This window comes from Lagenorhynchus albirostris, chromosome 11, assembly GCF_949774975.1.
Source record: "Lagenorhynchus albirostris chromosome 11, mLagAlb1.1, whole genome shotgun sequence".
NCBI lineage: Eukaryota > Metazoa > Chordata > Mammalia > Artiodactyla > Delphinidae > Lagenorhynchus > Lagenorhynchus albirostris.
Window position 1 is genome coordinate 92,204,379 of NC_083105.1, and position 23,959 is coordinate 92,228,337.

Below are 23,959 nucleotides of genomic sequence, written 5' to 3' on the forward strand. Positions count from 1 at the left end.
AAATAAACTATACTCCAATAAAATTTTTTTTTAATGTTATTAAAAAAACCTACTCAATAATTCACTTTTTCTGCCCATAGTGTCTATTTAGTACATCATGCATTTTCAATTACCAAATTAATTCTAAAGGATTTCAGTGCAAGTGTTTAGTTTTTACTGTGCCAAATAAGAGACAAAAAAGATTTAAGACTTTGTGTCTTATGCATTGAATTATAGAGAAATGCAACTAGTGGATATACTAAGAAAAGATTGTTTTGTTTGGTTCTGGATTTTCCAAGAGTTTTCTAAAGGTACATCACTGTCAGTGCTGCTGCTCCTGGTATTTAAGCTGCTAATAAAACACCCTGGATTGTTCTTTACTTATAGCTGCACATATGAACATGTGTAATAACAGAAACGATTTGAAACTTTTACAGACAGACACAGAATATAAATTAGCAGATATCTGAAACTGTGATGTCAGTAAGTTGAACTAAATGTTTTGAATTTATTTTTATTGCCATATACATTTATTTTTTATTGAATTATAATAGACACACAACATTGTATTAGTTTCAGGTGTACAACATACTGATTCAATATTTGTATGGATCATGAAATGATTTCGTGATGTCTAGTTATGTATATATTTAAAATTTTCAACTACAAAAATGATGAGATCTCTGCTGTGAAAATTACATATTGAACTGCATTTATTTTGGGGTTATCATTCTCAAACTGATACTGCCCCAAGAGGTCTACCACCCAACTTTTTGCCCATCTGTCCTCTTTTGCCTGCAGCTGATTATAGGATATTACTTCCGAGGTCCCTTTAAGTACCTGAAACTATTTACTTTAATACATGGTAGATTATTGAATGTAGAAGATGTGTTTTGTGTCATATAGTGTCACTTCCAAGTTGTTTTTCATAATATAAATAATTATTTTGACACTACACAATAAGTTCCAGCTCATTTGCCATAATATCAGTTTCCTCATTTTCCCTCATCCACGGCTTATTATTTTTCTCAGCATGTTATCTCTACTTTAACTAAGGTTATTTCCCTCTTTCTTTCATCACAGGCAAATTTGTCTAGTCTCTTATTACTTATCCTAACTCTAGGTTTTATTCTAGGGTCCACCTGTACTTTTATATGCTTTATTTTTAATTATTTAAATAATTTATTTCTAATTAATAATAGTAAATTAATTAATATAGATTTATTCATTTCTTTATTTTTATACTTCCTGTATGGAAGAACTACTGATCCTGTTACTTCTTGCAAACTCACATTTATTCGTTTTCATTGTATGTAGTCATCAGGTAGTCCCATTATGACTTTTAGAATAGCTAAAATCTGTACCTGAACATATACATAGGGAATCCATATTATTTTTTATAAATTATTTTTCTTTTATTTTGATTTTGAATTAGAGTTAGGATTTATATCAAATTTAAAAAATCAACATGTGGATTATTTTATCTATGAATTTCAATTTAAGATATTAATGAGGGCATTGCATAATATTTATATAAAAGGGGAATGGTGTCTGATAGGGTTGAGAACACGGCACTAGATAACATCTAAGGTCCATCCATCTCTAAAATTCTAAGACTTGTTGGTTCCTCTAGCCTTACTATGAATGATGAACACTCTTGTCTCCAGCACAGTAAACACTGCACTCACAGAAATTTATAAGTTGAATGTACTCTTTTGATAGTATTAAGTCTCTTTTGTACTTATAAAAGACAGCAAACCATTTTTTTTCTATTTCACTGAGTTGCGAAGACCATGTTAAACCAAGAGATACACACACTAGTTCTCCCAGCATGATTATTTTCACACACACACCTGTGTACTTTTCTTACCTAGCTTGACGAGGTGGAGCATGGAGGTATTACTTCCTCTTTCAGTGCAAGCAGTTACGGAGATATTGTAGATATCTCCCGGAGGCAGGCTGAGAATTGTGGTCATGACATTGCGCGTTACCTGCAAGATCATCAGAATGGAGGGTTTAAGCTTCTAATGGCCTTGAACTAGAATACCATTCCAAACAACTACAGGGCTATCACAGATGTTCCCTCTCTGTTCTGTGCTGCAATCTACAGTTGATTAAGCCTTACGAATATATTATTTCCTCTGAACATGATATAAATTTCTCAGCTGAGCCAAATGCAAGGTAGCCCTAAATAGGCACAATACATAAAGGGACATTTTTGTGATTAATTCCTTTGTTTGGAATGGGTATTACTCTGACTTTTTTCCCCTCATATTCACAGCAAATTTTAGAAAAAGCAATTGCTTGGTTTTACTAATAGGAACATTGTTCAGCCTTAGCTGAGAAGCTCAAAAGAAACCTAACCATGTCTATGGACACCTGCTTTCTTAACTTAAGACTATATTTCCCAGTTTCTTCTATAGCTAGTGGGGACCATGTGACCCCATTCCAACCATGGGTAAGAGGAGGTACCATGGGCAACTTATAGTTTTGTTCACACCCTGTATGCGCTGGGCCTTTGTGTCCTCTCTTTTCCCCTTCCTGTGGGCTGGAATATGGCTGCAAAGATGAGGAAGTTTTGCCTGTGCAGATGAGGACTACACATAGTGGCAGATGCGGCAGCAAAATAGAAAGAATCTGGACCCCTGGATGATCCCTCACAGCAGAGGTGCCCTGTTAGTGCTGGGTACTATGAGAGAGACATAGGTGTTGATATTCTTTAATCCACAGCCTTAAAAAAATATATTATTACAGTCATTTAGTTGGTACCCTAAATACTATAACAAAAAGCTTAATAAACCAGGAGAAAAGAAATTTGCATTTCCAACACATCCGTATATTTAGGTGTTGGGGATATATGGAGAAAATAATGAAATAACTATGGTTTTCTTGAAAATGTTTAGTATCCTGAAGAAAAAGCTCGGGCATAACTTTAAACACAGGTGAAATCAATAATCAATAGATACAATGATTACTACTCACTACTAAAGATTAAAAGCTAAGCTCTGTGAAAGAAGGAATTTAATTTTTGTTCGCTATCCTGTCTCCAGAACCCAAAACAGTGCCACTTGTTTGATGTCTCAATAAATGTTTGCTTCATGGTTTTCAACAGATGCCCAATACTGGGAATCAAAGATACATACACTCTTTTTAATTTTCTTCTTTCCTTCTGCAACAACCATCCAGTGGAGCATTCTAGAATGCGAGAGGTCAGTAGTGTCATCCCCGTATGTCCAACTGATATATAACAGGCTGTTGAAATATTCCACAGAAGTGATTTCTGGAGCAACTGGGGCTATGAGGGAGGAAAGAACTACACTTTAGTATAAGAGACTATGAATACTTAAAGTACTTATCAACAGAGCATGAAATCCCATATAGAGTTAATTTAGAGAATTAAAATTCACACCTCATGATGGTCCTAGGGACTCTTGGACCTGTCGATAATATAGTGAAGTTTGGTGGTATGAGGTGGGCACTTGTTTTGTGGGACACTACCTTGTATGGCTCAGACCCAAGACAGCCAGACCTATATCTGAGGAGAGCAAGTTTTTTTATATAAATTTTATTTACAAGATTCCAAAAATGTTCACATGTTTGGGTCAAATTTGGGGTTAATTTATTGTTGGCTCAATAAATTAATATTATTAGGCACTGGTGAACTTATTTTCCAAGCAGTACTAGAAACTCGGGTCCTGTAAACATAAATCTTTTTTATTGTGGCAGCAAAGAAGTTTACGGGAATAAACAACAGTAGGATCAATGAGTAGAGGAACAGAAAAATAAATATTATGTCCATAAGATAACAAGACAATGGCATTGACAGTGTCTAGCGCAGTGCTTCGCGGAAGGTAGGCTCTAAATAAAAGTTGCTGAAGCAAGTATTAAGGGAGGGAAGGAAGAGATTTTTAACTTTAAAAAGCTAAATTCTCCCTGACACTGAGTTTATGAATTTATTTTATAACTTTACACGTTTAAATTAAAAAAAATTCTGATAGGGGAGGAGAGTTCATCACAAGCTCTATAATACATAAGCTTTGAAAGCACACTTTAATTATTTTTTAAAGTAACTGATAATTCTGAAGATTTTAACAAATACACAGTTGAATTTACATTCCATGTGATGTTGGTTTGAAGATAGTCAAGTGTCCTATTCCAAGATACAGTCCCAAACCAACCAACGTTTGGAGGAGAATTTCTACAAATCAAAAAGACTTATTTTCCTTAACATGCACTAATACGTATAACAGACATTCATAACTATCTATGCTTTCAGATACAATTATTCACTAAAGAGATGTGTAATAGTAAAAAACATATTTCTGTTTCATGCTAAGTATAAGTAGCATTTCTATATGTTTGACAATAAAATCTTGAAATATCAACATGTCTATAATAAGTAGCACAAACCCATATCATATTGCAGAAAATTTGAATAAAGGAAAATAACCCTGGTTTCTTTATAGCCTTATAACATATTTTTATATAATTCACTATATACAAGAACCTATATGTATATTTCTTCAAAGAATATTTTCTCAAGTTCTAATTTGAGTGAACATATTTAAAATTGCAAACATATTTAAAATTGCAAAGCTCACAGGTATGAAGTCTTCACATTTTTATACTCCATGTTGTTGATTTCAAATCCAGCATATTGCTGAAAGGCCACCAGATGTCACTATTTGTTTATTAAACATTATTTGGTACACTAGCATAATTAGGAACTTGACTTGCAGACAAACTGCCTAACAAAGATAAGAGACTTGAGGTTCTAATAAATCGCACCTTATTCAAGTATTTTATTCCTATTCCCACACAACTTGGCAATTTGGATTACAATTGGAAAATGTACGAAAGTAAAGTATGAGGTCTTTATTTGCTTTAAAACTGAAATGAGGGAAGAAAGCCCCCCCTGGCCAAAAGCTAAAATTTCAACTAGTTTTAGATACAGGTATAAAAATAAAACTCAGCTACCATATGTATTTTAGTAATGATTTAGATTACATAATTTAATTCTCACACTACCCTATGAGGTATTATTATGCCCATTTTATAGATGTGAGAATTGAGACCATCTGTGTCAATACACTTAGATAACACTGTGGATCCCCAGTGTCAGCATGACTTAGTGGTTGGTCCCAGGAAAAAATAAGAAATTCCCAAAGATCAATTTATTGGAGACAATAGACTTCTCACCTAGGCAAGTAGCTTGCTTATTAACCATAGTTTACATATCCAGACTTGCTTTGTCCACCTAACTCTTATCTCATGACCTTTGCCCATTCCCAGGTAGTTCCCAACTTAGAAAGGCACACCTAAACCATTTGAGTCCAGAACTCCAAATCCTATTAATATTCCATTTCTGATGTCCCCCTTGGGAGACACCACGAACACTCTGTCCAGAAAGTGTCCTGGCTCACTACAGCAAGTTCCCTACGCTTAGCTTTGTTTCATTAGCCAGTTGTTAGGCAATGTTTTGAGTTTTACCAGTGAGAAAATACAAGTCCAGGATCATTAAGATAATTTGCTCAAAGTTCTACAGCTGGAAATTAGCAGGGTCAAGGCTGCTCAATCAAGTGATCAGATGTGACGTCTGGGCTTTTTCCAGACAGCTGCTCTGTCTGAGAAGGAAAGAGCATTCTCAGAGTGTTAATCTCAATAAAGTTAAGTGTATGAATTACTGATACAATGAAGTTTAATTATAATTAAGTATGTAATTATGAATATAGTCAAAAAGGCTAACACAGGGCTTGTCAAATAATTGGTATTTTCTCTTTTTATGGTAGTCTTTCACTTCTCTACTTTAATATTACTATTAACATCTGGAACAAAGGAAGCTCTTGACATGGACCAGTAAACAACAGTCATGAACTATGTAAGTTGACTGTGTAAGAATTCACATGATTAATTTCTTTCCATTGTTTTTTTAATGGATAAATCTCAACAGGGTAAAGCTAGAAGTCCAGTGAGTAAATTATTTTGACAAAATTATTCTTCACCTAAACAATATCTTTCTCTTTTCTTTTCTCAATATAATTTTTTTTTTTTTTTTTTGTGGTACGCGGGCCTTTCACTGTTGTGGCCTCTCCCGTTGCGGAGCACAGGCTCTGGACGCGCAGGCTCAGCAGCCATGGCTCACGGGCCCAGCCACTCTGCGGCATGTGGGATCTTCCCAGACCGGGGCAAGAACCCGTGTCCCCTGCATCGGCAGGCGGACTCTCAACCACTGCGCCACCAGGGAAGCCCATCAATATAAATTTAATTATGGCTTTGCAGTCCCATCAAAAGTTCTTGAAAAAATCTTAGTTCAGACAATAAGGGTTACTGTTTCTCGGATGAATTTCCTCTTCTTGTTGCTACCTCTGCCCACCTCTGCTGTCTCTGCCATATGATGGTGATCTACATAATCTTAGGCTCTGAGGATCCAACACTAACAGTTTTGTGAGTACTTAAACTGAATTTCCTCTTCTTGTTGCTACCTCTGCCCACCTCTGCTGTCTCTGCCATATGATGGTGATCTACATAATCTTAGGCTCTGAGGATCCAACACTAACAGTTTTGTGAGTACTTAAACTTTGTGCCATGTATTTTGCTAAGTAGCTTTTTTAATTGGGAAGTAACAATAGATAATAATAGCAGATTATAGATACTATTATCATCCCTATTTTTCACGTGAAAACAACTGAGGCTTAGAAGAATTAACTTGCTGGAGTTTACAGGTGGAAGCAAACGTGTGACCCACACACCCAAGTTTATGTGTCTCCAGGTCTGTTTCAATTCCTGCAGTGGACAGTACTGCAGTCAGCCTGTGACTTTGAAAATGGCTTAATTAATAAGGAAATGGAGGCACTCTACCAAATACAATTATCAAAATGGATAAAATCATTTGAGTGTGGTGTAAAGCTGAAAGCTCTGCCTGCCACATCTCGATTCTAATCAGTTCTGAACAGGGGTGCATAAATCCAGGGCAGTGACTCAGGATAAAAAGAAATTAAGGACAGTAACTCAGGATATAAATTGTATTTTAATTTTTAAAGGCTATTATTTAAACAAATAATAAATTTTCAGAATCAAGTATATCATCTTCTGTGAAATTGATACTCAGTCGGTCCTGGGTGAATGACTAGCAATTTCTGGAGATGGGTCCCCTCAGAACTTCCTCAAAATAGTGATCTCTCCTCATGGGACCATTTCCCACACACTCACCTGTTATGAAGCTTATGGTGGAACTGTCACAGCAGCTCAGTTCCGGGTCTCCCCATGTTACCATGGTAACTCGAAAGTTGTAGTACCATGCTGGCAACAGATGAGCTATCCTCTGAAAAAAGCAAGAAGACAAAAGACTAAGAGGGAAAATCATATTTTTGGAATACAGTTATGTACTTCTCTCAGGCTATGAAAAAATAATTTTTAATTTCCTTTTGCCTTTTTGTATTTCCCATTTCCCATTAAAAATATTCTTTTTGGAATGAGATGACGTGTAAATAAAATGATGTACCACAATATAATATATTTAAAAAAGTGATCAAAAGATATAGAGTCAAATATGTTCAGTATTGGTTTCCTTTTGCAGTTTCCTAAGTTATATTACACAAGAGAATTAGTATTTATTTGTACGTCACTGTATGTACATGTCCTCCGATTTCTAAGGCAAATAACCTTTCACAACTTTATATTCTCCCAGCATGGACCATAAACATGCATCCATATTGGGTGGCAATCACCAGAGTTGTCAACTGGGTAGAGGACAATTGTGTAATTTGTATGTGACCTGTAGCTAACCTGCACTTTTAAAATTATTCTAGTCTCAGAAAGAGCAATCTTTTCCTGGTCTCTTGAAGAACACCCTCTAAGGGCCTGACATTATTGGTATTTAACTGATGTTTCAATGTCAAGAAGAGCCATCATTAGAGTTGTGCAGTGTCAACTAATTATTGAATGACTAGAGGAAATCTCCTGTGTTTTCTTCCTCAGGAGCAGAGAAAAACAATAAGCACTTGGTAGGTCTACTAAAATGTGAATTAGCAAATACACTCAATTAAGAGTGAAAGCTAGTTTCACACAATTCTCTCTCTCTCTTTCTCAAAAAACAACAAAAAAAATTAAAAGCAAAAACAACCCCAAACCTTGCAAGTAGCAAGCTACCTGTGTGTATTTACAAAACGGTCTAATTTACATAACACATAATAATTTTTTCAGACACATTTGGTACATGAAAGCATGTCTGTTGACACAGGAAAATGTGACAGCTGGTTAAGGAAAGATTACCACGGATGCAGTCAAGGAGACAGTCGCTGCTATTTCATAGTAAGTTGTCCATTCTGATGTCATTGTTGTAGGGTTGAAATAAAACATTTCAACCACATATTTTCTGAACACTCCTAAATAAGGTCTGGTCCAGCTCAAAACCACTGCTGTAGGACCCAAGGGATAGAGCATTAAATCCTTTATTCCAGTTGGAACTAAGAAGGGAGGGGAGTGAAAAAAAGAAAGTCAGGAAGGAATGTTTAATATCTTAGCAATAGCTTCACACTGCTACCTAATAACTAGGTTTTTCACTCTTCTGATACAATCATTAAAAACTAAAAATATTTGCCTGAGATTTTCTTTTGCCCAAGTAATGGATGCTAAGGATGGCTTCCAGGTATACAATTGTAATCATTAATTACTCTGAAGGTTGAATATTGGGTGAACAAGTATGGACCTCCCAAAAATGATGATAATGACTTGAGCTTAGAAATTGCACCCCTCCAAATAGTACTCTGATAAAGGTATTATTCTTGTGGCTGGCAACTTACCAATAGCAAATGTCACAGGGTCTGAAGGTGGTCCAATCAAAGGGCCTTTTCTTAGGTACATCACAACCTGGTACTGGGCACCAGGAACCAGATTTTCAATAATAGATTTGCTTGAGTTCACCTTCAAACCAAACACCCAATAAGATTTATTTAGAGCTGGGCTTTCAGAATGTGACACAGAGGCTAACATCGTTTTCAGGGACACTTTGTGAAATCACAAATGCCTCTGAAATCCAGAAGCCTTTACTTATGCTGAGGAAGGTCAAATTTCAAAATTAGGATGATATATAGTTTATATGAGCACTGGAGGAAACCCGGAACATTCAAATTCTAAGGCTAGATTTAATAAGCCCCGTGAACTGCTTTATACCCATCAATGTCAATTGTAACTATGTACACTAGAAGCACATCAGCCTCTAACCATAATCAAATCAGGAATAACATAAGGATAGTCTGACATCCTAAATTGTAGTGTCAGCTGATTACATGCAAAGATCAGTGCAGGAATGTCTTTAGTCTCTCATCACTTAGAAGCATATAATATTTAATTATAGTGATGGAAATTACCTCAGAGATTATCTAGTCCAAATCTCTCATTTAACAGATCAAGAAAGTGAAGCTAGAGAATAGCCAAGATCACATATCTAGATCAGTGTTGGGACTGGAAGCCTAGCATTTTGTCCTCTACTCCATGATACAGGCCAAGCAGCAAGATACAGCAGTAAGCACTTTGCAAGGCTACTGTGACAACCTGCCAAGAATGAATCAGGAAGAAACAGATAATCTGAACAGACTGATTACTAGTAGTGAAATTGAATTTGTAATTAAAAAAAAAAAAAAACTCCTAGCAAACAAAAGCCCAGGACTGGATGGTTTCACAGGGGAATTCCACCAAACATTATAAAGAAAAGCTAATTCCGGGAGTCAAGATGGCATACTAGGAGGATGTGGAATTCACGTATCCTCACAACTAGGGCACTAACCAGGCATCAGTGGGGGACCATGGACACCTAAGGGGACAGGAGGAACGCCCAGCAACCGGCTTGCAGGATCTTGGTTCCCAGGCCGGAGGTTGGACCCAAGTTCCTGTGGTGGGAGCTCTGAGTCCAAACTGCTGGACCAAAAGGAGAACCTCAGAGCCCAGGGAATATCAATCGGAGTGAGACCTCCCGGAGGTCCTCATCTCAGCACCAAGACCCAGCTCTATCCAGCTGCCTGCAAACTCCAGTGCTGGACGTCTCAGGCCAAACAACCAGTAAGACAGGAATACAGCACCACACATCAAAAAAAACAAACCAAAAAAAGAAGATGAAATAGGTAAGCTACCTGAAAATGAATTCAGAGTAATGATAGTAAAGATGATCCAAAATCTCAGAAACAGAATGGAGAAAATACAAGAAACATTTAAAAAGGATCTAGAAGAACTAAAGAGCAAATAAACAGTGATGAATGACAAAATTACTGATATTAAAAATACTCTAGAAGGAATCAATAACAGAATAACTGAGGCAGAAGAACAGATGAGTGAGCTGGAAGAAAAAATGGTGGAAATAACTGCCAGGGAGCAGAATAAAGAAAAAAGAATGAAAAGAATTGAGGACAGTCAGAGAGCTCTCTGGGACAACCTTAAACACACCAACATTTTTGAATTATAAGGGTCCCAGAAGAAGAAGAGAAAAAGAAAGGGTCTTAGAAAATATTTGAATAGATTATAGTGGAAAACTTCCCTAATATGGGAAAGGAAATAGTCAATCAAGTCCAGGAAGCACAGAGAGTACCATACAGGATAAACCCAAAGAGAAACGCTGAAACACATATGAATCAAACTATCAAAAATTAAAAACAAAGAAAAAATATTGAAAGCAGTAAGGGAAAAGCAACAAATAACATACAAGGGAATCCCCATAAGGTTAACAACTGATTTTTCAGCAGAAACTCTGCAAGCCAGAAGGGAGTCGCAGGACATATTTAAAGTGATGAAAGAGAAAAACCTACAACCAAGATTACTCTACCCAGCAAGGATCTCATTCAGATTCGACAGAGAAATTAAAAATCTTTACAAATATGCAAAAGTTAAGAGAATTCAGCACCACCAAACCAGCTTTACAACAAATGCTAAAGGAATTTCTCTAGGCAGGAAACACAAGAGAAGAAAAAGACCTACAATAACAAACAAAACAATTAAGAAAATAGTAATAGGAACATACATATCGATAATTACCTTAAATGTAAATGGATTAAAAGCTCCAACCAAAAAACATAGACTGGATGAACGGATACAAAAGCAAGACCTGTACATACGCTGTCTACAAGAGACCCTCTTCAGACCTAGGGACATATACAGACTGAAAGTAAGGGGATGGAAAAAGATATTCTGTGCAAATGGAAATCAAAAGAAAGCTGGAGTGGCAATTCTCATATCAGACAAAATAGACTTTAAAATAAAGGCTATTACAAGAGACAAAGAAGGACACCATATAATGATCGTGGGATAAATCCAAGAAGAAGCTATAACAATTGTAAATATTTATGCACCCAACACAGGAACACCTCAATACATAAGGCAAATGCTAACAGCCATAATATGGGCAATCGACAGTAAGACAATCATAGTAGGGGACTTTAACACCCCACTTTCACCAATGGACAGATCATACAAAATGAAAGTAAATAAGGAAACACAACCTTTAAATGACACATTAAACAAGGTGGACTTAATTGATATTTATAGGACATTCCATCCAAAAACAACAGAATACACTTTCTTGTCAAGTGCTCATGGAACTTCTCCAAGATAGGCCATATCTTGGGTCACAAATCAAGCCTTGGTAAATTTAAGAAAATTGAAATCGTATCAAGTATCTTTTCTGACCACAACACTATGGTTGTGTTACAGGAAACAAACTGTAAAAAATACAAACATGGAGGCTAAACAATACACTACTAACTAACCAACAGATCACTGAAGAAATAAAAAAATACCTAGAAACAGATGACAATGACCCAAAACCTATGGGAAGCAGCAAAAGCAGTTCTAAGAGGGAAGTATACAACAATACAATCATACCTCAAGAAACAACTCAAATAAACAACCTAACCTTAGACCTAAAGCAATTAGAGAAAGAAGAAAAAAAAAACTCCAAAGTTAGCAGAAGGAAAGAAATCATAAAGATCAGATCAGAAATAAATGTAAAGGAAATGAAAGAAACAATAGCAAAGATCAATAAAACTAAAAGCTGGTTCTTTGAGAGGATAAGCAAAATTGATAAACCATTAGCCAGACTCATCCAGAAAAAAGGAAGAAGACTCAAATGAACAGAATTAGAAATGAAAAAGGAGAAGTAACAACTGACACTGCAGAAATACAAAGGATCATGAGAGATTACTACAAGTTACTATATGCCAATAAAATGGACAACCTGGAAGAAATGGACAAATTCTTAGAAAAGCACAACCTTCCGAGACTGAACCAGGAAGAAATAGAAAATATAAACAGACCAATCACAAGCAATGAAATTGAAACTGTGATTAAAAATCTTCCAACAAAAAAAATCCCAGGACCAGATGGCTTCACAGGGGATTCTATCAAACATTTAGAGAAGAGCTAACACTTATCCTTCTCAAACTCTTCCAAAATATAGCAGAGGGAGGAACACTCCCAAACTCATGCTACGAGGCCACTATCACCCTGATACCAAAACCAGATAAAGATGTCACAAAAAAAGAAAACTATAGGCCAATATCTCTGATGAACATAGATGCAAAAGTCCTGAACAAAATACTAGTAAACAGAATCCAACAGCCCATTAAACAGATCATACACCATGTTCAAGTGGAGTTTATCCCAGGAATGCAAGGATTCTTCATTATATGCAAATCAATCAATGTGATACACCATATTAACAAATTGAAGGATAAAAGCCATATGATAATCTCAATAGATGTAGAAGAAGCTTTTGTCAAATTTCAACATCGATTTATGATCAAAACTCTCCAGAAAGTAGGCATAGAGGGAACCTACCTCAACATAAGAAAGACCACATATGACAAACCCACAGCCAACATCGTCCTCAATGGTGAAAAACTGAAAAATTTCCACTAAGATCAGGAACAAGACAAGGTTGCCCACTCTCACCACTATTATTCAACATAGTTTAGGAAGTTTTAGCCACAGCAATCAGAGAAGAAAAAGAAATAAAGGAATCCAAATTGGAAAAGTAGAAATAAAACTGTCACTGTTTGCAGATGACATGATACTATACATAGAGAATCCTAAAGATGCTACCAGAAAACTACTAGATCTAATCAATGAATTTGGCAGAGTAGCAGGATACAAAATTAATGCACAGAAATCTCTTGCATTCCTATACACTAATGATGACAAATCTGAAAGAGAAATTAAGGAAACACTCCCATTTACCATGGCAACCAAAAAAATAAAATACTTAGGAATAAACCTACCTAAGGAGACAAAAGACCTGTATGCAGAAAACTATAAGACACTGATGAAAGAAATTAAAGATGATACAAACAAATGGAGAGATATACTATGTTCTTGGATTGGAAGAATCAACACTGTGAAAATAACTGTACTACCTAAAGCAATCTACAGATTCAACGCAATCCCTATCAAACTACCAATGGCATTTTTCACAGAACTGGAACAAAAAATTGCACAATTTGTATGGAAACACAAAAGACCCCTAATAGCCAAAACAATCTTGAGAAAGAAAAATGGAGCTGGAGGAATCAGACTCCCTGACTTCAGACTATACTACAAAGCTACAATAATCATGACAGTATGGTACTGCCACAAAAACAGAAATATAGATCAATGGAACAGGATAGAAAGCCCCGAGATAAACTCACACACATATGGTCACCTTGTCTTTGATAAAGGAGGCAAGAGTATACAATGGAGAAAAGACAGCCTCTTCAATAAGTGGTACTGGGAAAACTGGAATAAAAGAAGGAAATTAAACACTCCCTAACATCATACACAAAAATAAACTCAAAATGGATTAAAGGCCTAAATGTAAGGCCAGACACTATAAAACTCTTAGAGGAAAGCATAGGCAGAACACTCTATGACATAAATCACAGCACGATCCTTTTTGATCCACCTCCTAGACAAACGGAAATAAAAACAAAAATAAACAAATGGGATCTAATGAAACTTAAAAGCTTTTCCACAGCAAAGGAAACCATAAAAAAGATGAAAAGACAACCCTCAGATTGGGAGAAAATATTTGCAAACAAAGCAACTGACAAAGGATTAATCTCCAAAATTTACAAGCAGCTCATGCAGCTCAATATCACAAAAACAAACAACCCAATCAAAAAATGGGCAGGAGATCTAAATAGACATTTCTCCAAAGAAGATATACAGATTGCCAACAAACACATGAAAGGATGCTCAACATCACTAATCATTAGAGAAATGCAAATCAAAACTACAATGAGGTATCACCTCACACTGGTCATAATGACCATCATCAAAAAATCTACAAACAATAAATGCTGGAGAGGGCGTGGAGAAAAGGGACCCTCTTGCACTGTTGGTGGGAATGTAAATTGGTACAGCCTCTATGGGGAACAGTATGGAGGTTCCTCAAAAAACTAAAAATAGAACTACCATATGACCCAGCAATCCCACTACTGGGCATATATCCTGAGAAAACCATAATTCAAAAAGAGTCATGTATCACAATGTTCATTGCAGCTGTATTTAAAATAGCCAGGACATGGGAGCAACCTAAGTGTTCATCAATAGATGAATGGATAAAGAAGATGTGGCACATATATACAATGGAATATTACTCAGCCATAAAAAGAAACGAAATTGAGTTATTTGTAGTGAGGTGGGTGGACCTAGAGTCTGTCATACAGAGTGAAGTAAGTCAGAAAGAGAAAAACAAATACCCTACGCTAACACATATATATGGAATCTTAAAAAAAAATTGTTCTGAAGAACCTAGGGGCAGGACAGGAATAAAGACACAGACGTAGAGAATGGACTTGAGGATATGGGGAGGGGGAAGTGTAAACTGGGACAAAGTGAGAGAGTGGCATGGACTTATATATACTACTGAATATAAAACAGACAGCTAGTGGGAAGCAGCTGCATAGCACAGGGAGATCAGCTTGGTGCTTTGTGACCACCTAGAGGGGTGGGATAGGGAGGGTGGGAGGGAGACGCAAGAGGGAGGAGATATGGGCATATATATATATATATATATATGTATAGTTGATTCACTTTGTTATAAAGCAGAAACTAACACATCATTGTAAAGCAATTATACCCCAATAAAAATGTTAAAAAAATATTGAATCACTATGCTATATAGCTGAAAGTAATATAATACTGTGAATCTATTATACTTCAATAAAAAAAGGTAATAGCAGTTAGCACTTTGCAAGGCTACTGTGACCCAATAAAATAATGTTGTAGAGAACATCTCTCATTTAGATGAGCTCTTCTACTGTTCCTTTTTAAAAAATCTTCTAGCTATGGAAAAAATACCATATAGAGAAAAGTAGTGTGAACAGACAGATGAGTAAAATGTATTTATTAATATTGAATGTTGGCATGCATAAGAATTGATGTTTAACTAATAGGTTAAAAAATGTGCTGCTTTGCCTGTTAGTGCCTCTGATATTTTAGACAGTTTTGCTTAGTGGAACCAACACAGGCTCTCTATTAGACTGCCTGAGATCAAATCCTGACTCCACACCTTGTAAGCATGGGAATTTATTTGTAATTTTTAATCTCTTTATAATTCTTACCTTGACTTCCTCATTGATAAACTATAGGTAACATAGCTAGTAGAGTGTTAGGATCCTTAAACTAGAGTATCAATAAAGTTAACTCTTACTACTCATTAACTTTTTGGCATCTCGAGTACCTAAAATTGTAAAATTGCTACAGAAAGGAGCATGAATCAATGAAGAAGAATATTGTTGACAATTTACCTATGCTGTAAGTTTTTTGTGTCTCATCATGAGTTTAAGAATAAACATACTTATGTTTATATGATATAAATATTATATAAAACATTTTATATAAAACATATATATATAAACATATATATAAAACATATATATAAACATATATATAAAATATATATATAAAACATGTTATATAAAACTATAAAAACATAGTTATGGTTATATGATATAAATTTTAAGCTTTTTCAATACTAAACAATGATTCTACACAGTAGAAATTGTATAATTTGAATTGGTACAACTTGTTCTACATGTAAGTAAGGAAAGAGCACACCAAAGTTTCTTTTCCAATAACTTGATCAAAATAAGATTAAACTGAGTTAATAAATGAGCATTTCCACCTTTTCTTTCCTATTTACACTCATGTCAGTATTTCTTGCCCATGTTTTAGAATTTTGATTCTCCTGGAAGCCATCTAAACAGAGTTTGACATCTCATCTAATAGAGCACTTCCTGAAGAGACAAACTACACATAAGAACACATGTTTTGCAGAGCCAGCAGTACTGTTTTATCTCTTTAGAATGTATTTTTAAGTAATAAAACTAATAATGATCATTGTAAAAATTGCTCACACCATAGAAGAGCAAATGAAGTCAATTGGAAGTCTTTCTGTCCTCCTCTCACCATTTCCCACTTCTTGGCAGGCAATCTTCTAAGCCCTCCTTGATACATATATACACAAATAATATGATATTGAACCATATAGGTATTATATTATCGACATTACTCCAAACTTTTCTTTTAAACTTCACAAACATTGTAGACATGTGAACATACCTGCAAATCGAACCTTGCTCATTAATCACTCATTTAGAATATTTAGAATAACACAGAGTGTAGATTGTTTCAGGATGAGGTTAAAGTTTCTTTGGTTTGATAATATTTTAGGCAGTTGTTGATTTTAATTATTCAAATGACTTCCTGGAATCATAACCACTTAAATATACTCTCATAATAAGTTCATCTTAGGAAAATTACACTGCCTTTAAAAAAAATAAGAACCAACAATGTGTATATATATTACACTACTAAAAACATGAGAAGGCAAATGATATTGCACAAGACCTTGGTGACAAATTATAAACTAATTTCCCCCTAAGTTTTGAATATTTGCTGAGCTACCTATATCACTTCTATTCCTTCATACCTTTTTTATTTATCCTGGACTTATTTAGAGGTGGACTGGAGGTGGGAAGGGGAAATGCTCCTGTATGCTACTTACTAAATAACATGTGCTTTATTCTCTAGAAGATTACTCCACACTCCTCCCCTCATTTTCACCCCATCTTTGCAATCCAATATTTTCTCTCTCTCATTTCTGACTGGCTTAGTCTCCATTCCAGAGAATTCGGTTCAGCCTAATATACCTCCAGCTAGGCACCAGTCCTATCCCTCCTCAGCTGAAGAAATAGAAGGAAAGATGTACCACAGAACATAGGAAATATTTGACAGACTGTTAAATAACGAGGTTAAACTAGATGATGGTGAGAGTTCCTTTCAGTCTGAAATGGTCTTATTTCTATACTAGGTGATCCTCTTTCCATTAGCCCTTTCTGTACATTTATTACAGTTACTCTGCTTTCTACAGAGAACCTCTAGAACCTCTATATCTTCTTGCCTTGATACAAAAAGTATTCAGTTAGGTTTGCATAATAATAAAAGTTAACAATCTGATGCACATTACTATGTTCCAGACATTGCATTAAGCATCAAGTCCTTTTATCTTTGTTACAACTCTATGAGGTAGGTTATGCTTCTCCTTACATTACAGATTAAGACGCTAAGATTTATAAAGAAAGGGACTCAGAGCTGGAAGCTGTTAAAATCAGGTCTGAAACCCAAGTCTGTTTAATTCTAGAGTCTATGCTTTTAGTCAGTACTCTTGACTCTATCAGGATGAGCGGTGAGGGCGACCTTCCCCTAGTATATCACCTGCAATCCGCCAGAAACAACACTCGCCTGGAAGTCAGATCACTTGAGCTGGGGTCTCAGCTCTGATACTAATCAGTTGTGTGACTTTGGGCAGGTCTTTTAAATATTCGGCCTCTTAGCTCTATCATTTCCTCTTTCGTAAAGCCAGTAGATCGATTGGTCTTTCTTTCTGATTTAGTCACTTAGTTATTATACATTCCTATAAACTGTCACCGAACTTTTATGGACCAAGCAGATCACATATAAAAATAAATGCGTATCCATATATTACATGATGCTTCTTAATTCTGAAGTTCACGACTGTGTGTGAGACTTTGGAGAAAATGCCAGAAGCACACTTACTTCAAAGAATTGACTGGGTCCTTCATATAAAACATTGAGCACTGGCTTTACGTTTAACATATCAACGTAGGTTTATTAATGAATAGCACTACAATGGTTGTTAGAAGGGTTACATCACAAAACTCCCTTCTCCACGAACATTTGCTTATAAACTCACACACAAAACAGAAACCAGACAGGAAGAACATATATATAATGAGGACAAATTCAAATTAAGGGGTACCAATGTACCTACACGGAAGGCCAGACTCTAAGCTTCATGAAGTCAAGGTTCAAATCAAATTTGTTCTTATTTCTAGCATCTCACACAGGACCCGCTATAGAACACAGAAATCAATCAAGCTGTGGGAAGGATCAGGGGCAATAGCGGCGAATCTCATGAACGATCTAGGTAATCGGTACAGCAATGATCCTGTGGTACAGGTGATGAGATGATGGTAGAGGAAAAGTAAGGAGAATGAAAGTATAAGGGAGTGAAACATTGTGATTAATTATTCATCTGTGTTTGGCTTTGGAATCACTCTTCTTTTTGAGCTGCGTTTTGAATTTTCTATTTAACATAGCACCGTACCACTGACTGTAGAACTAAAGAAACGTTATTATTTTTTTCTTTCTGGATAATGCTTGCTTCAAGAAATAACCTAAGTCAGACCAATCCTGGCGAGAATGTCTTCTGGATTCCTTTGATTAATGGGTACATGGATCTAGGCCAATTTTTGAGATTTTTGCACTGATGTTTCCTTCTTTGAAAATGTGTGTGTGTGTGTGTGTGTGTGTGTGTGTATAATGATGATGATGTAATAATAACACAATCTTGCAGTAATTGAGATAATGCCTAGCACTAGTGGTCTAGTTTCCACCCTCCACTTCAAATACTGGCCTCCTTGCCTATAATCCTTAACAGCTTCACGTCTACATTTCAAGAAGCCATTGTCAAAGTGTACTTAGGGGCTTCCCAGGTGGCGCAGCGGTTGAGAGTCCGCCTGCCAGTACAGGGGACACGGGTTCGCGCTCCCGGTTCAGGAAGATCCCACATGCCGCGGAGCGGCTGGGCCCGTGAGCCATGGCCGCTGAGCCTGCGCGTCCGGAGCCTGTGCTCCGCAACGGGAGAGGCCACAACAGTGAGAGGCCCGCGTACCGCAAAAAAAAAAAAAAAAAAAAAAGTGCACTTAGACCAGCCTTTTCTGGTTCATTTATAATTTACAATATCTATTTATACTTTTAGCCTTTGGCTTCTATGTTAACATACGTAACTTACACATTAGGTGGGACAAGAAAAACCACACCTGAGAGCAGTCAAGTTCTAGGTCATGTCCTGCAGGCAGGACACATTTTCTATTAATGCAGAGTCAGCCATGCTGCATACCTTCAGGGAAGGAAGCTAATAAGCTTCTCAGTGAGCTGTGATTACTAGCTGAACTGTTTAGCGTATTTACTCATTAATTCAAGCCGAGAGATAGCCTCACCTTCAAGTTGGGCTTATCTCAGCCCTCTAAGGCTTTCAAGAGCTCCAAAGGCCGTGATTCCTGAATTCATCTTATTAATTAAAAATTTTTCACCCTTTGAATTACGCTAAATGCCTAATTTTCATGGGATAAATGGAAACACTCTAAATAGCTTTCACACAGCAAACATCTTTTTTGACTGCGTATTATATTTCCACTGTACTCCACACAAATCGAAAGTTTAATTTTTTTCCTTTAGGCAAGAAAATACTGTGTTTGTAAGACACCAAGAATCAGTACCTTTGATCTTATGAAAAGAATAAATCCAGGTTTTAGGAAAACAGGACTGGGCTCCAGGATTCCTGTGGGTATTTAGGGCATCTGAGAGCAAAGTCTGCTCCGGGACCCAGGCTGGTGGTTTCATTCAGGACTGAAGATCAGGAGTGGTGTTCATTCCATAGCCACGCCCAGAACTACTGATTCCCAAGTGTTTCCACTTGCCCCTCCCACCCCCCCCCCCACTTGTGCTCAGCTAACGCCTATTTATCCTTCAAAACTCTTCAGTTATGATTAGTGAGGGGGTAGTTTTCACTTTATGTACTTTAAATTTTTGAACTATTTTTTCAGTGAGCATGCCTTATTTTACAGTTAAAATAACAAGAAACAATGGGAAAAAAATAAAACAAGCAAATAAAACCTCCCCCAAACCTTCTGCTTCGTAATCTCCTCCCCTGGGGGAAGTTCTGAGCAGTTTCCAAATCCTCTTGCCCCAATCCATATTTATTCATGCCCTTCTTTCTGCGAGCTCGTATGGCCTCTCAATCATTTACTTTTAGCCTAGGACTTATTTTATACTCTGCAGTAATTATATGTTCACTTACCATTGTTCTCACTAGATTATAAACTCAGCCAAAGCAAGACCCGGCACATCGTAGATGTGCAGTATATTCTCTTGAATGAGGAATTAAGTAAAAGGAAGATGGTAGTTCTAAGAGGGAAAAGGAAGGCGACTGTGATCGAAGAGCCTCGCGCATTGATTTCCTAGCTCCTCCCCCACTCTTGGTAACACTGCCAGAGACGCACCTGGGAGACCTCAGCACAGCTTCTTGCCATTGGCGGCCCCCTTGTGTCCCCCGCGAGGCTGGGCTGCAGGAGGTGAGTGAGCCAGTCTGCCCTTCCAATTCCTTTACCTGAGTACAGTACTGCTTTTCCAGCCTCTGGCTCTCCTTTTGTTTCTGGCAGGTGAGTGACACCACAGACACGATGGTGCTGTTGTAGTTTTCTTGGGAAGACGTCCAGGACATCAAGGCAGTGGTTGAGCTTAGAACGTGGACACTCACATGCTGGGGCTTCTCAGTGAGTTCTTCGATCCACTCTCCTGAAGGACCTGGACATCAAATCAGACGCTGAGCTGGTTGAGGTACGAGATTCTAGTTCTAAAAATCGTGTTGTTTCCCTTTTGTCCTTACAGAGATACTCCAAGTAATACTGGCAGCCAGGCTGGTAGGTCTTTACATTCTCTGCTTAGCTACAGTCTCCACTGGGTGACCTCCCCTTTGACCTAAGCAACGTCCTGGCAGTAGCCACCAAACCAATTCTACTGAGAGACAGAAGCTCCACTTCAGTTGTTACGTGCCTCTGAGATTATTCTGGTAAATTCTTCACCAGAGAGAATTTACTTCTCTTTTAACAAACAGTATGTGTGGCAGTGTGGCATTTCATGAGTATTTATAATTCCTTTGCTGTTAGGATCTTCAGTCTCTAGAAATAATTATGTTGAGATTCAAATTAGCCTCTACTACAATCATGGGAAAATTTTTAATTTGGTGACAGCAGGATCAAAGAGGCAGGGTGTGACTACCTTAGAGAAGAAACAGGCAACAGACGGGCTCAATTATAGAAGCTGGCGGAAACCTGGCTGATAATTTGAGGACACGGTGGGCTCCTCATTATAAAATATCTCCCTGAAAGTGCCCGCCATTAGCTTCGTTCTCTTAAATTTCCAAAGTGGTTATTAGCACAGTGCCTGACACATCATGAGGACCCAAGAAATGTTAAGGTGATTATTATCTCCTGAAAGGCATTGTTAAAATGCAAATGTGCAACTTCTTTTATTTGCTTAGTGTACATTTCTCAGTTCCCTCATGGGAAGCTGTATTCCTGAGCCCGGGAGAGGGGAAGGAGAAAGCGGCTCTGTTGGGAAGGGCAGTCCCAGGCTCATGGTTAATTGGATAAGGGAAAAAGCAACAATAAAAATGATAATAATAATGATGATGGCAAAGAGTGGTAGGACTCGCTGCGTGCCAGGCTCTGTTTTAAGTTTATATGTGTTTACATATTTTAATCCTTTAATTTTCTTAACTAACCTATGAGATAAGTACTAGGATTGATTTCACTTTCAGATGAGGAAATCGAGGCAGAGATAGCACAAGTAGAGCTGGGATTCAGGCATAGGAAGTCTGGTTCCAAAATCCATGCTCTTAACCCCTGCTTAAAACTTCCTGGATCACTATGAAAGAGTGAAAAGCATGGGTCTGGAGATAGGAAGGTTGGCCCCAAACTCAGTTTTGCTCATTATTAGCAATGCAAGCTTGGGCAAATGACTTAACTACTCTGAATCTCAGTTATTGCATCTGTCAAATGGACAAATCATAGAATGTTAGGATTGAAAAGGACTTTAGATTTTCAATGCTTTGTTTTACTGATGAGGAAACTGGAGGCCAGAGATGTGAATGAACTTCCCAATGTCACAGAGCTAGTAATGTTTGGGAACCAACCTAGAACTCCTGTCTCCTGGGTTGGGGCTTTGTGATAACTTATCATGATACTCTCTGATTAGTCTACTTCACAGGACTGTCGATGGGATCAAATGAGATTATAATGTGTTAGAGAACTATCTAAATGTGAAGTGTTATTACTGTTATGATGATTACTGGGGTAGTGGGGGCATGGAGAGAGAAGGTGGGGGGAGGCAAAATGAATTCACTCACTTAATGTCTTTACATTAGGACTGACCCGATAATCAACCCAAGATAATAGGTCACTGCAGGCTCCATGGAAATGGACTTTGCTATTAAATATTTCTAGAATCTAATTCTTCTTCTGACACCAATTTGCTAAACTTTCTGTGACTCAGTATTTTTTTTCAAGTGACAAATGGGGATAAGAGAAATATTCCCTTCATGAGGCTATTGGGAGACTAATGTAAATTTCTACCTTAATTTTTATCTCTGAGTAAAACCTTCAAAACTACACAAATTCAGTATCCTTTTATTTATTTATTTATTTATTTATTTGCGGTACGCGGGCCTCTCACCGCTGTGGCCTCTCCCGTTGCGGAGCACAGGCTCCGGACGCGCAGGCTCAGCGGCCATGGCTCACAGGCCCAGCCGCTCCGCAGCATGTGGGATCTTCCCGGACCGGGGCACGAACCCGTGTCCCCTGCATCGGCAGACGGACTCTCAACCACTGCGCCACCAGGGAAGCCCCCAGTATCCTTTTAAAATCAAAGGCATATACAGAGTACACCTGAATAACTCATTACCACAGAACATCATATCTGAAGCTCTAAAAAGATTTTTATTGGCAGAGAAATAGCAAAATTTCTAGTGCCCTATATTTTCCTAGATGAACATTAATATGCATCTTTTTGAAATAATCATATGTTTGAGCAATTCTGACACATTCTCAGCAGCTCTGGTCAACTGGATACTCTAGGAACAGGGCAGAGTGCTTGACACTGTAAAATGGTTCAGTAAATATTTGTCGAATGTGCAACAGAATTAACAAATAAGCAAAGAGTTTAACCCCAGCCTAGGGTTTTGTAATTTGGTATGAGAAGCAGGATGTACACAAATAAAATACATCTAGAAAAATACCACACTCAGAGAAGCTCTGTATTTTGTCTTGTGCACTATGATACACAGTAGAAATACAGAGAAGGGAAGAGCTAATGGCCAGAAGAGTTGTGGGAGTTTTCCTGTAACTTGCAGTGGATCTCTGCTGGCAGACAAGGAAATCCCTGGGTTAATGAAACATATTTAGCCTCATGGGAAGAACTGGATACTAAACTTTGCTCTCATTCTCAAGTGATGTCACATCAAAGATTGCCCATAACTGAAAGACATGCAAGGCCATCACAGATATTTTTTCTGCACGTTCAGTGGATATTTCAAGCCTTTTCACCAGTGGTGACATTTTTGGTTTCTTAAGTAAAATTGTTGTATGGGATATTTTCAACATTTTTAAGCTGCTAAGTAAACTGATCTCGGGCTTCCCTGGTGGCGCAGTGGTTGAGAGTCTGCCTGCTAATGCAGGGAACGCGGGTTCAAGCCCTGGTCTGGGAGGATCCCACATGCCGCGGAGCAACTAGGCCCGTGAGCCACAACTACTGAGCCTGCGCGTCTGGAGCTTGTGCTCCACAACAAAAGAGGCCGCGATAGTGAGAAGCC

General features: G+C 37.4%; 1 protein-coding gene across 1 annotated transcript in view; it reads right to left on the reverse strand.

Annotated features, from left to right (window-relative positions):
• PTPRO (protein tyrosine phosphatase receptor type O) overlaps positions 1–23,959 on the reverse strand; it is a 229,350-nt gene that overhangs the window by 64,157 nt on the left and 141,234 nt on the right. Inside the window, exons 8-13 of the mRNA XM_060167078.1 lie at positions 20,699–20,895; positions 8,781–8,901; positions 8,251–8,444; positions 7,189–7,300; positions 3,123–3,274; positions 1,850–1,970 (exon numbers count right to left, since the gene is read on the reverse strand). Of these exons, the coding sequence (XP_060023061.1) occupies positions 1,850–1,970; positions 3,123–3,274; positions 7,189–7,300; positions 8,251–8,444; positions 8,781–8,901; positions 20,699–20,895 (897 nt within the window). The remainder of the gene's footprint in view (positions 1–1,849; positions 1,971–3,122; positions 3,275–7,188; positions 7,301–8,250; positions 8,445–8,780; positions 8,902–20,698; positions 20,896–23,959) is intronic.